The 15,868-nt window shown below is 42.3% G+C and overlaps 1 protein-coding gene across 2 annotated transcripts in view; it reads right to left on the bottom strand.

Annotated features, from left to right (window-relative positions):
- ZBTB5 (zinc finger and BTB domain containing 5) overlaps window positions 1-11,885 on the bottom strand; it is a 97,244-nt gene extending 85,359 nt beyond the window's left edge. The window contains exons 1-2 of one of the 2 annotated variants that reach the window (XR_009555319.1): window positions 11,516-11,659; window positions 1,286-3,639 (exon numbers count right to left, since the gene is read on the bottom strand). Coding sequence is in view for 1 of the 2 variants with exons in the window: in XM_060237024.1 (XP_060093007.1) it covers window positions 1,608-3,639; window positions 11,516-11,523 (2,040 nt within the window). In the remaining variant the exon portion in view is untranslated. Of the gene's footprint in view, window positions 1-557; window positions 3,640-11,515 lie in introns of those variants that run through there. The other variant, XM_060237024.1, reaches the window with a different exon arrangement.
- Between the last annotated feature and the right edge of the window lie 3,983 nt (window positions 11,886-15,868).

The following is a 15,868-nucleotide window of genomic DNA, read 5'->3' as shown; positions in this document are numbered from 1 at the left end:
CCTCTTTACACCACTCCGCTTCAGAAAATTATTTTGTAAAGGGCCCATCTTGATCTCTTTGGGCCTTAACTGTAGAAAGACTAAGTATTCAGCAAGAAAAGCCTACTAGCAGCATACTCTGCCTTTCTTTGCTCATTGACTTTTTACTAAAGAAATCTGATTTCCATTTACCACAGTGGCTTCCACTGTGCTTTCCAACTCTTGGTTATGAATACTACCCATCCTAGAAGCTGGACTGATAGTATTCCGTTGCTGACAGAGTTGCACTCCAAGAAGCTGCGTTAACTTCTCCATCAATTTCATTCATGCTTTATCATATAGATGCATCTTTCTAGTCCTTGGTTATCATGGGCCCAACACAAGAAGCAGGTACTCACAATGGCAGGTGTTCCAAAAATCCTCAAATCCTCCAAACTCAACCGTTTCAAAACAACATTCAGTCAAGGGACTCAACCACTGAGTTGCCTGAATGCTACAGTGATACCGGAATTGGCTGAACAAGTTATTTTCCTTTCCAAAGGAAAGCTTGCTTCTATGAAGTCATGTCTCAACCAGCACACGAATCAAATTGCTGTTTTAATACTTCAGTGCATAGGAGTATGGAAATGCACATTAAATCCACAAAAAGTAATCTCTAAGAAACAGTCTGCACAATAAATTCAGATGAGACTGAATAGCAACATTTGAAAAAGGACAGAAGGTTGCAAAATAAAAGTACAAGATCTGACTTTTGAAATAACAGCAGACTTCATTTAAGACTTAATGAGTTGTTTTAACACGTGAGATACAAATTGGTTAGAAACACTACCAAGCATAACACACACTTCACTTATTCAGTACAAGATTTTACAAAAAGAAAACTATGAAACATCTAGGAGATTTTGCTGTATTCAAAGTATATACACACACACATATCAGACAGTCTAAAAAGTTACTTGCATTGGACTCAAGGTAAGCACCTTCATTACACAGTGTAAGTTACTGCAAAACAACTGAAAATACATTCAGAACCCCTAAAAACTATGTTAAATCTATAGCGCACTTCAAAGCACTTTGAGGTGCAAAGGTGGTTTCATCTTCAAGATAAGCAATCTTCAACCATAAAGGAGTCTTAGTCATGTTCTTACACTCCATGTAGGAATTTATATTACAGATAAATGCTTTCACATTTCTTAAAAGAAAAATTAAAAAGTTTGCACTTCACTTTCTCATTCTTGAAACGTGCTACTTAAATTACGCGCTAGCTACACTTTTTATTCTTTTTACCTTTTTTCTACCAAAGAACTGATACTGAGGATTGTATCCATATAATTCGTGCAGCTCACTCCTGTCTGCATTTACTTGGAAGTAAGTCCCATGCAGTTCAATGGGCCTTACTGCTAAGTATGCGTGGGATCCTTGTGTGACAGAGCTGGAGAATTTCAAAGCGCTACTTAAAAAGTTGTTTAAACCTCACAACACCCCTGTGAGGTAGGTATGGTACAGGTATTAAAAAGAGCTAAGCCTTTTTTTTCTGTGTGTGGCACGATCACACCTTAAGTGTTCGCTTTTTTGTGTTCCATGCATTACTAAAATCTGTATTGGCATCATGGGGTTAAGGGAAAGAGTTAAAGCAAAGTGCTGGGTAGATTGCTGCTTTGCCAGCGTAGGCAAGTAGTTTTGGAATGTTTATACAAATGGCTCGACTGACTAAACCTTTTGCCACACTTTAAACAAGCGTATGGTTTCTCTCCCGTGTGCACACGGATGTGCTTCTTGCAGTCTGTTAAGGTGAGAAACGTCTTGCAGCAGATTTTGCATGCATACTTGCGTGCCCCTTCCACCACCAAGACGTTATGTTCGGATAAGGCCTTCTTGCATTTTGAAAGAACGTCAGCAGATGCCCTGGTCAGTTGTGGCGGGCCAGGCTGTGAAGGATGCCCGTTTTCAAAAGAGGAAGTGGCACCGTTCATTAGCAGCTGAGAATTGGGAGCATTGTCCGGTAACTGAGAGCTCCGAACGGAGGTCACAACGGGCATTTTGGGAGCTATGCGGCGGTAGCTGGGGAAGCCACTCGCTCCGCCTCTGGAAGAGCCCATCACAGCCCTTGATAATGAATGCAACCCCAAGCCAGATCTCGGGAATTCCATTCCAAACTGTTCTGCTCCCCGGTAGCCAGACGTCTGTACACAAGGAAGACCCATAACGTCCTGCATAGGCCTAACAAAATGAGAGTCTGTGCCCTCACTGAACGGATTCTCCACATGGGAGACTGTTGCAGAGGAATGGCTGTTAGCAGGCCCAGACTCTGGGCTAATTAAATAAGAGGCATCCCCATCCATTCTGCAGTCACTGGTTGTGTTTGGAATGTTGTCCTCATTCTGGCTAGTGCCAAAACTGCTGGCTCTGCTCTTGTTCAGGAAATTTGAAATGCTAAAGGTAGACTTGTGCTCCAGGTTATTTGTGACTTCCATGATATGGATATCTCCCACCCTATCAGTACTAGACTGGGGATCTGAAAAGCTACGGTCGCTACTCTCGGGACTCAGTTCTATCTTTTCAGCATTTACTCCTCCTCCTTCCACTTCTACGGATTCACTCCCCTCGGCTTGGGAAGTCACATCGCTCACTTCATCTTGGGGCTCTGGGGAACTCAAAGGCTCAGATTTCACCACCACTCTCATATGATCTTTTTCACTTAGACCAACTTCAGTGTTCTCACACTGAAAGTTGTTTTTTTGGGCAGCAGTCTCCTGGTCAAAGCTAGTTTCAACTTGAGTTGCCTGTGACGCCATGGACATCTGGGAAATATTACCCCCACCATTGTCCGACTGACTGGGCAGTTGGGCATCTTCTTGACCACCAAAGGACTGATCAAACATGATAGTATTATCTTCCTGGTTGTCAGTTACACCATCTGGCTTAGAGTTATCTACAATTTTCAATGAGTCCGGGGAAAAAAATTCATCTCGCGAATGAACCACCGCTTGGGCACTCTCTGGTGTAACATCTGACATCATAGAATCATCCATGGAAGGTCGGATGCGCTGCCTAGCCCTTTCTTCAGAAGACTGTTTGCGTTTGTGTAGACGCCGTATTGGAAAGGTACTCCGTTGCTCTATGTTACTTCGGATTGATGAACTCATAGAACTTGTCTGATCCTCTGCACTTTGGGTGGAGTTTAAGGCAGAGCTCACTATGCTTAGTCCAAGCTGCTGAAGCATGAAAGATCTCTGCATGCGCGCATTCTGCTCTTGAACTCTATCACTTGGTGGTGACATCGGCAGCGTCCTTGTAGTCAGGTAGTGTTTGCACGCCTTCACCACAGAGTTCAAATGGAGGTGAGAAGCCGCTAGCAACACATCCATAACGTTGCTCTCTCCAAGCATGAGTGTGGAGGTGTACATCATATCAATGAGAGCAGCAAAGGCCTCGGCAGTCACCACCTCGCTATCCAACTGGATCATGTTCATGGTCTGATCTCCTTCTGCTACAGTGAAAAGGGCTCGAAAGTGCGTGCTGCATGCTGCCAAGACTGATCGATGTGCCTTGAAGTGCCTGTTCCCAACTACAATGACACAATCACAAAGTTGGCCGTGAAGCCGTTGATAATTCAGTTGCTGGAAGATTTGCTCAAAGTGCCCTGGAAAATCCATGATCCTACAAAGAAAAAGAATTACATGTTAAACAGAAGTAAGTGCCCTACTTCTGTTTGTGGCAACAAAAAGATAATCTTAAAACCTAAAAGATTAGTTCATGGGAATATTTGTGCAGTAGATGGATGTCTAGATGAGACACAGAATGAAATTCCACTAACAACTGGAGGTTCCATTTAGACTGTGACATAAATGTCAAGCTTATACCACGAGAACACAGTTTACTTAGTGCTGAATGAGAAAAGACTGGGCTGAAGTGTATACCTATACATGAAACACTTACGATCACTGAAAGCAAGTAGAGGGAGAGAAACTGTAGCAGAAAACCGGAAGCAAAGAAGTGTTAATAGTCAAACAAGCAAATGATTGTTCTGATGAACCTTCCTAAACAAAAGTGAATTCTCAGCACACCTGATACACTATCCATTATCTAAATGTATAATGAAACCGCAGAAATCATTCATTGCTTCAGTCATAAAAGCTTTGGCAAGTTACTTCATCCAGCACACACAGACCTGGAATAATTCTGGCTAATGACAGGGTTTGCTGTACAAACATGCAGTTCAGCAAGGTGTATACAAGTTCAAACAAGGAACAAGCTGGTCTTGAGGGTAGGTTTGGAAATGCTTATTAGCAAACTTTTCTGTACCGATTTTTGAAGAGAACATTCTAGGATTACCCCAGGGAAGAGGGTAGTCTAGCTTTGCAGTTTACCAGCCATTTGCCCGCCAACAACAAGTAGGCCTGGACACACAGCAAGCATAGTCCCTTGTGCCCCAGAAAGCTCATCCTCTCCAGACCAAGGCAGGGGTTGAAATAGGGTAAACTGTATGGCAGCACACACATACAATGAAATCAGCTGCCACATCCACTTGCCTTAGAAGTAGGACCAGTGGAACTTATATCAAGGCTTTTACAGAGTGAAGTAAATTGGAACAGCAGTGCTTACGGTTTTAGGAAGGAGGCATCTCAATTGCAGAGCACATGATTTGCATGAATAAGTTCCCCACCCCGTATCATTAACTGAAGGATCTCAGGTGGCAAACTGGGAAAGACTGCTGCCTGTGACCTTCCAGAGGCAGAAGAAGAAATGCTGGATTAGGTTGACCAAGTCTCACTTGGTTGAATGCAATTCTGTATGTATGTTACATAGGATCAATGCCTCATTCAGTCAGCAGGACAGTCACTTTTGCAGACATATATAATGTTATAGACATTTTTAACATTTAACTGTGACCTCAATTAGTTGGGCTCTTTCCTCAAAGAAACAAACCTTGCAATATAAAACTAGGCAACTGCCAGAAATGACAATAGATTATTTCTGACTTTCCTTCTTATAACCCCTCCCCAGTAAGATGGTATAAGAATTTAAAGAAACATTTAGGGTTAACATATTTTGAAACAATGTTTATTATAGATGCTTTATGCTATTCATGCCTCATGGGTACAACCACAAAAGATAAGCTAGCTATGTTCAGTGGGGGTTTTCTGGCAGCCTTTAAAACATGTGCCTGAAACCTGTTGATGAGATTTCAACCACCAACTTCTATCCAGATTACATCTTATTACTCATAACACAAATGTACTTATTCAGTGTTCTGATTCAAAACTTAAATCTCTAATGCCAAGAAGAAATATTTTCTTGGCTACTGGAAGTGCGAATAAGCCATCAATGTGAAATGAAGTCAACATTTTAATATATTTGCAGCAGCTTCTCATGCTTCTGAAGAAAATATAAGGAGAGAGGACAAGAGCGTTCAGCTTCCTACTCCATGGTCTATTTATTTATTTCAACTGCAACTAAAAAGTAAGCAAAAAAGTTTGATCATTTAAAGGTATTATTCAGAATATAACATCACTATGCAACTTTGGTTGTAAGCAACAGGCAGCGATGCCCATGTAAATTTTTTTGAAAGTGGCCTTAGCTATAACGATACCTCCATCAAAAATAATTTCAAATGCCTCCAAGTTTAATGATTCAGATGTGTAGCCATGTTGGTCTGAGGTAGCAGAACAAAGTTTGTGTCCAGTGGCACCTTTAACACTAATAATGTTTTATTCAAGGTGTAAGCTTTCATGTGAAAGGCACTGTATCTGAAAATGTATGTGCCCACATGAAAACTTATACTTTGAAAAAACTTTGTTGGTTTTAAAGGTGCCACTAGACTCAAACTTTGCTCTCCAAGTTCAATTCTTAGTTTTGGGGGTCTGAAAAAGACTCAAGTTTCCACACAAATTCAGAGGGGAAGGGCAGTGAACACGAACGACAGGTGGGATGAATCATGTGTTTGGTTACATTTCAATAACTAATAAACTATACCAGTGTTCCCTCTAAACTCCATGTGAGCGGCTATTCATTAACACAGGAAGCCCGTTCAGCAGCAGTCTGGAGCCAAACTGCCCACTGTCCATTTTAAGATTACAGCAGTTATCTCCTACTTGAGACATGAACTGATCCACTCAGTAGGTGGAAAAAACTGGAGGGAACATTGAGGAAATGGAGATGCAATTACATCTCCAGGAAATAATAAAAGGAAAGTTCTTCCTGTTAAGGAAATGTCTGACCCAGGGGATACTGATGTCAGTATGCCAATTGCTAGAAGACTTTAAGGACAGCTGTGATAGACTGTAAAGAGTTAATGCATAACAGGGTCTGAGAACCTCTGAAGTGACAAGCTGCTTGAATGGAATTCTGTTAAGTCGTTTAAGGAATAACAGTTGGGAACTGACATTTAAGCACTGACTGTGGACTGGGAAGGAGGCAAAGAGGGTGAGTGGATCAAGGAGAATCCTCATTTAAGCCACAAAAGAGAAATGGTCTCTAGTAAAGAGAAGTAGTCTCTGTACAGTCAAAAAAGGGAAACAGCTCTTAAAGGAGTGATCCCTGGTTTGTGTATAAAGAAGGATTTTGGGAACTTAGTCATTATGTTCCCGCCTTCTAAACTTGGTGAAACTAAGAAACCTATGCTTGAGTGTTTAAGAAGAAACAGAAAACAAAGTCTCTCTCATAAAAGTTTAAAAGACCTTGTTGAATAGCAGAAACACTTGTTGGCAACAAATTATCTAATGTCTGTGGATACAAAGTTACCTCAGTTTTACTCTCTGTTCACCTCATATATCCTAAACCTGATTCCACCGTAACTTTTTCCCCTCCAAGTTAAATAAAATATTTTGTTCATCATGAACTCTCAAAAGCAGTATATAAGAAGGTGATTTTGTCTTTTCCCTCAGTTCCTTGAGCTGGGTCAACATATAAATAGCAACTGAGTGAGTCAGCCATAGACAAACAAATAAGAAAATAGATAACGGGACTGCTTAGGAAGAAAGAAGATAGAAAGGAAAATCCTGCATGTAACAGAAGGAAGAAAGCAAGGTGACCATAGCAGCCCATAAAACTACCCTTAATGCCTCAAAGTTAAGTATAGTTGAGTTCTATTTTTTGAATTGCTAGTTGAGGTCTTTGAATCTTTTTGCCAAAAAATACAATATTTGGATTCATGCTTGAGAGAACTCAAATATATTGTTTGCTTTCTTGGAACATTAGTAGTTTTATAAGAGTGAGTACCAGGAGGTTTGAATAACTTCATCCCAAAGGAATGAGGGTGACAAAACTGGTCTTAGAACACACCCTTTCTAAGCCATCATTCTAAGGTAATATCTATAAGAGAACAAATGCAATTATCCATCTCTTGGAGAAGAATGTTCAAAACCCTATATAAAAGGGGCAGCAAAGCTTTCTTAAGCGAGCAGTTGGTGATGGCACATTTCATGCCAAATTCTAAAATACCATTTAAAGTAAGAGGAAGTAAACATACACCAAGGGTTGAGGCACAAGGAGAGCAGAGCAATGAGATGGAAACAGATAAATGAGATGCATGCACACACCATACATATCACAACATTTTACAAATCAGATCAGTTATGGACATTTCACGTTCTACAATGCCTTTAAAAGAGAAAAATAAAATAGTATACGTGAGCACAAAAGATTCACAGAGAAACCCAACCCCCCACTCTGCTTCTTTCCCTCTTCTCCTCTTAAGCCACATTTTCTTTCCCCCCTTTTCAACACCCCACTTGTATGCTTCCCTTCCCCCTTGCTTGAACCCCCCTCCCCTGTTTTAATAGTCTCACCCCCTGCCCCATATCTGCATATTCTGGGACAGTTTCTTTGCAGTAGAGGGATTCCACTCCTCACAGACAACTTTCTGTATTTTTCTGCAAACCTGGGGATTAGACAGGAACATACACCCTAGTCTTGGGTGCCCCCCTGCAAAATTTTTTTATTTGCATGGGAGGGCCACCTGTCACTATTACATGAGTCATGAGCAGTCAAATAAATACTGAAAATTGAGACAATCGTACAGTAACATTAAATACCATCCTAACAACAGTAGACTTTAATTCACAGGGAAGTATGATTATGTTGTCATTTTTCTGGTACAATATGACATTTTGGTCATAGCTAATGTAATTAGGCCACGGTTTAATCCAATTTGTGCTCTTTTTTCTTGCCAAACCAATGTTGCTACAGTTTGTTATTTGAACCGCATTACTTCCACCACCACCCCCATTTTAGCCAGATTTAATACTTGTTCAACAATGAACACCTGGAAATCTGCCCAAAACACCATTAAGATGCTTGACCAATGATAGTTTCTTAGCAAGATAACACAGGAAAGTACTTTTTAAATAGTTGTAGTGTGCAAAATAGCACAATGAGTGCTAATAATGAAGATCACAATAGACTCAGCACAGCTAATCATGTATCTTACCTGTACTATAAAAAAAGATTTCACCACGTAATTTAGTTCTTCTTCCAGCTCTGAGTATTTATTACTTAACTGTAAACTGATATACTGCTTTTAATTAGTGTGCCATAGCAAATTATTACACGTAGCACATATATAAAACCTATCAATTGATCATAAAATATTATAAACAAATATTTAAAATTTTATCAAAGCTGCACAAAGCATTTTTTCTCTCTCATCAATTCTAGTGTCTGGCTGAAGTGAAATTAACCATTTGGGGCATAGGGAGCTGACACTTTTTGAGGGGAAAGCGTGGATGATGTTTCTGGTGATCTGCTGGGTAGGAAATCTGGTTTTCCAACCTATTTGAATTTGACACGTCTTCTTTAATGAAAAACAGTAATAGGAGTACAGTAGTTCTACTTAATCACCTCTTGCTTTCAAAATGTAATACTTTGTAATGCCCTTATCGAGCAACTGACTGCTCTAAGCAGTTCAGTTAATATTCTAAACTATATTGCTATTGTGAACAGGTTTTTCTATTGCCTTCTGATTTAGCTATGCTTAATCCATCTACACTAACTGCAATTATCACGTTCTATAACTGGTGACAGCAAATGTTCAGAGATCAATCATGCTGTTGCAGACTGCACATCACACATTTAATGTAGCATATTTAAACTCGGTACCTCTCCCTCTAATCCAGTACAATTTAATACTAGGGTGACACCCAACATCATAAGCTACTCGTTTAGGGACTCTCAAGTTAATCTTTGTACAAGCTGATTTAAAAGAAATAGCCCTTCTGTCACCTTTTGCTTCAAGGAACATACTACAGCTACAGAAATGGCTGTACCAGAGATTCTCATTCTTCTATCATTGTTCTACGATCCTTCCAGTGCTGTTTGATGACACTGTGGCCTTAATTTTTACAAATTGCATATGAGTTTGAATATTCAAGTTAATTCCAATAACTGCTGCACTAAAGGATCATTATACTCTATTCTATTTTCCCTTCACTGATGAACAGATAAGCAGCAGAGAAGGAGATGGGCTGCATAGTTCTGGAATGGAGCATAACCAGTTCTGTTGTCGGGGGGGGGGGGGGAATAAAGTGTTCTCTTCAACAGCAGCATTACATATCCTTGCTTGCTCAATGAAAGAGAATGTGGGAGGGCTACTTTTGCTGTTCTCAACTTGGAGACGAAATAGAAAGGAATAACACTGCTCATGACCAAGATGGACAACAGGTCTTGCCTATGAGGCAGAATCTGTCACTTTAGCTTCCAATGTTTAATCTGTAATTTTAGATTTTATAGATTTTAATTTGGTTTTAACTGTTGATTGTCTTCTTTTATGATGCAACCCACCCTGTGCCTGTTCTATGGGAAGGGCATGCTACAAATAAAATATAAATAGTAGCACAGGACCTCACAGCTGAATTTAACACAGCAGTAAGCTACTGCTCATTCAAAGCCATAGGGGGAAAGATCCTAGATCAAGCAGAAGTGTCAGGACAGGTCTCAAGGCCATTTTCACACAACACCACCTCTGCCCATTTAATATGCCAGTTACATCCCTCACAGCTGCCCTGTGGCGCAGAGCGGTAAAGCAGCAGTACTGCAGTCTGAACTCTGCTCACAACCTGAGTTCGATTCCGGCAGAAGCTGGATTCAGGTAGCCGGCCCAAGGTTGACTCAGTCTTCCATCCTTCCAAGGTCAGTAAAATGAGTACCCAGCTTGCTGGGGGGAAAGTGTAAAAGACTGGGGAAGGCAATGGCACACCATCCCATAAAAAGTCTGCCGTGAAAACGTGAAAGCAACATCACCCCAGAGTCAGAAACGACTGGTGCTTGCAGAGGGGACCTTTCCTTTCCTACATCCCTCACAGATGCAAGGAACTGAAGGAGAGAAACCACAACAATGCTTGAATGTAGTTTGTCCCAAGTGCTTCGAGATTATTTTCCCATCTGAAGTAAAATGTAATATTTCTCAACGGTTGCAAAAGAAAACACCACAGCAATATCCAAAGTTAGTCCCTTATGCACACATACACCCCTCCCTGTTTTTGTTACATAAATAACAAACTTGACATATTTCTAATTCTCATTCTGCCCTTTAGGAATCTGATATCAACTACTGAAAAATATATACGCTATTTTCCAAGAGCGCTCCATTCTGCTTTTCATTCTGTCCCAGGAGGGTTTAGGATGCAGACCTGAGATAGAACTTTTCAACTTAAGAGCAGAGACAGGATAGATGCCAGAAGTTGTTGGGGAAGCAACAACAACAAAAATCCTTCATGTGTCCTGTCCTAAAATGTACTGGCCTTACACATCTTAACATTTACTCACTGTATTACTAAACTGGGACACCTTTGGACAACTGTACTTTAAATTAAGATCCTTCCTATGTTCTATATGAGTGATTGTCCTGAAGAGAAAGGCCAAAATGGGATGGTTAGCTCACACTAGGTCTAGTCATCATGACCACTCCACTGTTTTCAACAGAGCCACATCAGCGTCATCTTGTCTTGAGAGGTGATACAGGGCAGCCTGACTAGAAAGTGCAGGCAAGAACATATGGCCAAGCTGGGGGTTAACTGTGCAATAATTAGCAAAAGCAACCATGAACAAGGTTTCTGAATCTCAGTTTAATTATACACAAAAGCCTGTACACGTTATAGCAAACACACATACACCTTACATTTACACCTGCTGGTAGGAAAGAACCAACATATGGCCACTTTGAAAATAAAACCAAAGAACCAGAACCTGGATAAGTGTGAGTTTTTAAACCCCATCCTTAGCACAGGTCGAATGAATGCAGTGTCAGAATCACTCGACATTGTGCAAAAAGAACATTCACGTGCATGCAAATTACACGAACATTCACTGTGACGTGTTTGCAGGGCTGAAGTGGTTTAATTTTACCCTGACTCCTAAATAAAAGTAAATAAAAACGAACAGTAAATTTAATTGCTATGCTAAAGAAAGAAGCCAGACCGCCCCCCCCTCCCGTTCCTTTCCCTTCCTGGCTTGGTCAGTTCAGCCTTCCAATGAAGCCCCCCCCCCCTTCCCGATCTCTCAACTTTACCCCCTCAGGAGATCCCCCCCCCAAACTCACCAGTCCATGCCCCGCCCTCGCCGGGAGCCAAGTGGGCGTGGCAGGAGAACCCGCTCGCGCCTTCCTTCGTTAACAGTCCAGTCAGGCGTTTCTCACAGAACCACAACGCCCCTCGGACCACCATGGGGCATGCGCAGTTGCAAAGAGCAGAGCAGACCAACCCCCCCGCTCCCCGTCCAGCCCCACGAACTAGAGAGAGGCGGTCAGGCGAAGGCAGCCAGCCGACACTCCTCCGCCGGTGACCGGCGCGCGCACGCTCGGAACGCCTTCTCTCGCCGCCGTCAAGTTGCGCGCGCGACCGCGTTCGCCCTTGTAACCTATCCACCTCGCAGTCGGGAGCCAGCGGGCGCGCGCTCTCGCGTTCACGAAGAACAATCCTCCCCTCTCCCGGTCATCTAAACGGCATCGCCTCAGCCTCCCCCCACCAGACCGTCTCCATCTCGCGCCACGCAGCCAATCACAAAGCAGCGCGCCCAGTGCCTCCTGCCACGCCCCCTTACCCGCGCGCTCCCAACGGACACTCGAATATCATTATCCAATCGCCGCACTACGCACGCGCCTAATGCGCGTCCCCCTCTTCGGTCTCGGGTTTGCGGCGCGCGTGCCTCACCTACGTTATGAGCGTTGGGGAAGATAGGGGTTTTTTTTTTCTCCACCCCTCCCGTCCCGCTCGCCCGTGTCACCGGGAGGGAGGGGCAGCCGTTGTTCTCGGCTCCGGTAGCGTCCGTTTGCTCTTTCTTCCGCTCCTTTAGGGGGCGGGCTCAATCTTCGCCAAGCCGTGCGGCCCTCTAGCGCACTCGGAGCCGGCAGGCGGAAATGACGCCATGTGACTCGCAGCCTATCCACCGCTCCCTGAGTCCTCTTGAAAGCCAGAGGTCTCGTCTAGTCCGATATTTCTATGCCTCGGAAGCTAATAGAAGCGCATTGGCTATATGGGGAGAAGAGGGTGGGATTACACAACAAACTGCTGACCGATTGGACAGGCGTCCCAAGACCAACGAGAAAGATTTTGAGGCAAAGAAAGGCGCCGACAGCGCCTCTCTGGAGTTAAGGCTGGCCAGGCTCCAAAAGCTGTGCATTTTTTGTAGCTTGCTTACAATTTTTTTTTAATAGCTTGCTTACAAATTCGAAGACTCCAAAATGAATATAGTATGCAAAGTGGAGCGTCTGACCTTTTTAAGGTTGGGATCAAGCTAATGTTTATGTTCTGATTATATGATAAAATCAATATTGAGAAACGCTTGAAAAGCAAAACAAAGTTTGAATCCAGTGGCATGTTTAAGACCAACAAAGTTTTATTCAAGGTGTAAGCTTTCGTGTGCATTATGCCTTGAATAAAACTTTGTTCTTAAAGGTGTCACTGGACTCAAACTTTGTTCAGCTTCAGACCAATCCAGCTGAATCTGTCTTTATTTGATAAGCAGTTAGATTCGTCTATATCTGTCTTTATTTGATGAACAGTTAGACGGTCCAGTACAGGGGTGGCCAAGCTGTGACTCGGGAGCAACATGTGGCTCTTTCACACATGTTGTGTGGCTCTTGAAGCCCCCACCACCTTGTTTGCTTGGAGAAGGCATTTGAAGTTAAAGTTGCTTTCTTTCCACCTTCCCCCTCTCAGTCTATTTTCCTTCCTTCCTCTCTCAAACATCTTGACATTCATGTTTTGCAGCTCTTGAACACAGGGCCAGATTTAGGGGGGGGGGGCAGAGGGGGGTGCTTACTCCGGGCACAAACGGGGGGGGGCGCCAAATTGGGTATGGAGTCCATTGTATTTTATGGGACCATAAGATAGAATGGCCCATAAGGGAGGGGGGCGTCATATTTTAATTTTGTCTCCCCTCAAAAAACATGTAGATCTGGTCCTGCTTCAACATCTCACATTTATTCAGTGTAACTCTGACATGAAACAAGTTTGTCCTCACCTGGTCCAGTAGCTTCTTAGAGACCAAGAAAATTTTGGGGGCATAAACCTTCTGGTGCCAAAGCATGGGAGCTCAAAAGCTTCTACCCTGAATATCTTTTTGGCTTCTAAGGTGCTCCTGGTCTAGAACCTAGCTGTTCTACTGCAGACCAAACATCTGCCCTCTGAAACTATCTAATAAGCATTGGACTAGGACTAATATAACCATAGCATATTGGACATGATAACAGATTAGCCATACAAAATGTTTGCATACAAGAGTCTTGTAACACTGTAAAGAGAACTAAAATTTTATTCCAACATGAGTGTTCTCATACTAATGCCCACTCCCTTCAGATGCAGTGGTACAATGCAGTCCTAAAAGAGAGTTACATCCTTCTAAAGCCTCTGAACTTAATGGGTTTAAAAGGCTAACTTTAGAACTACTTTGTAAGTAACCTTTTCAATTAATTTTCAGGCTTCTTTACCTGACTACTAGCCCTGTGAAACGTAACAGATTACTTATAAATTCTGGCTGCCTGTTTGGATTAGCTTTTGACCTAGTTATGTTGACTGGCCAACTTGAGAGGAACTGCCTTTTGTGCGCAAAAGTCATTGGGCTAAAGCCAGCACAGATTCTTCTTTGTGTGCTATGCCTTCAGAATTTTGTGTATTTTAGTTTATGGCGGAGAGCTGAGTTCATTGACACCAAGTGAAACCTGTTCCACCTCATGTATCAGACCAATTGGACTCCATTTATTCTAGAACTGAAATGTCTTAGCCTTTATATGTTACCTGCTGTCAAGTCACTTTTGACTTATGGTGACCCTGTGAATTAATGACCTCCCCAATGTCCTATCATTGCCTTGCTCAGTCTTCCAAATCAAGACCTGTGGCTTCCTTTACGGAATCAGTCCATCTCAGGCTGGGTCTTCCTCTTTTCCTACTGGCATCAACATTTCCTACCATTATTGTCTTTTCCGGCAAGTCTTTTCTTAGCCTTTAGGATGCTACAAGATTCCTTGTTTATTGTTTCTGTAATAGTGCAGTCGTTAGCAAGCTCAGAAAAGTAGAACAAAGTGTGAGTCCAGTGGCACCTTTAAGACCAACGGAGTTTTATTCTGGGTACAAGGTTTCATGTGCATATACATGTCTTCAGATCTGAAGAAGTGTGTGTGCGCACGAAAGCCTCCACCCAGAAAAAAAAACTTTGTTGGTTTTAAAAGTGCCACTGGACTCAAACTTTGTTCTGCTGTTGCAGACCAACACGGCTATCCACCTGAAGCTCAGAAGGGTAGCAGACTGCATTGTAATACTGATCTCTGGAATTCTTAAAATATTTTTGGAAATACCTTGGAGGCCTCATGCGCTTTAAATAGAGGACGGATGTATTTTAATTAAAAACTGGACATATCTGAATGTGTTCCCCACCAACCTATACCAAAAAGGATATTATCAGGACTTTTTTTGTAGAAAAAGTTCAGCAGGGAACTCATTTGCATGTTGGCCACACCCCCTGATGGCACCATTGTTCAGCACAGCATGACCTCATTTGAATATTAGGCAACAGCAACACCCTCTGATGCCAAGCCAGCTGGAACTGCATTCCTGTGAGTTTGTGCTCAAAAAAAGCCCTGTAAATTATAGTAAAGTAGAAGAGTGCTTCAAAGTATGTGCTAAACGTATTTTCCTCATCACTGTATTCCCACAATCTCCAGCTCACATTATAAAGCAAAGTTTACTATGCTTCATGTTCAGCCTCCATTGGAGGCTTCTAGTTATGGGACCTCTCTCACAAGAGCTTTTTGTTGGTGAAGGGATTGATGACTGTGCTGACTCTGCCCTGCCCCTTCTTTATTGTATATTTATTTTATTGGTGGTGTATTTGTTTTAGGGTTGGCCGTGTTTCTGCCTTGAATACCATGTGGGATTTAAAAAATACCCCTGATGTTTTAAAAAACATAGACACACTTATCACAATGTTTTCATCCCCAACAGCCCCCAAGACAGCTAATCAGAACTGTGTCTGTCCCCATGGCCTCCCCCACCCCAGTCCTCTGTACAACAAAAAGACTGAGTTCTACAGTCCATTTACATTTTGCCTACAGTACAGTCCTAAGCAGAGTCACACCCTTCTAAAGCCATTGACTTCAGTGGACCTAGAAGGGTATGAGTCTTCTTAGGGTTGATCTACAAACTGCACCCTGGAAATGTTGTAAACAGACACTGATCACATTCAATGATTTGACGGTGGTGGAAAGTTCCATCACCATTGACGTATAGACATCCCTTAAGATTTTCAAGACAAGAGACATCCAGAGGTGGTTTGTTGGAGTGTTGCAAGTGATAGTAAATTGTTTGGGCATTCTTACCCTGTATCTGAAAAAGATTTTGTGAAGCTCGAAGAAGCAAACGTGAAACAAGGGCATAAGTATGACCTTGTTGCATTTATT

This window comes from Heteronotia binoei, chromosome 4, assembly GCF_032191835.1.
Source record: "Heteronotia binoei isolate CCM8104 ecotype False Entrance Well chromosome 4, APGP_CSIRO_Hbin_v1, whole genome shotgun sequence".
NCBI classification, from domain to species: Eukaryota; Metazoa; Chordata; class Lepidosauria; order Squamata; family Gekkonidae; genus Heteronotia; species Heteronotia binoei.
This window is presented reverse-complemented; position numbering and strand designations above follow the sequence as displayed.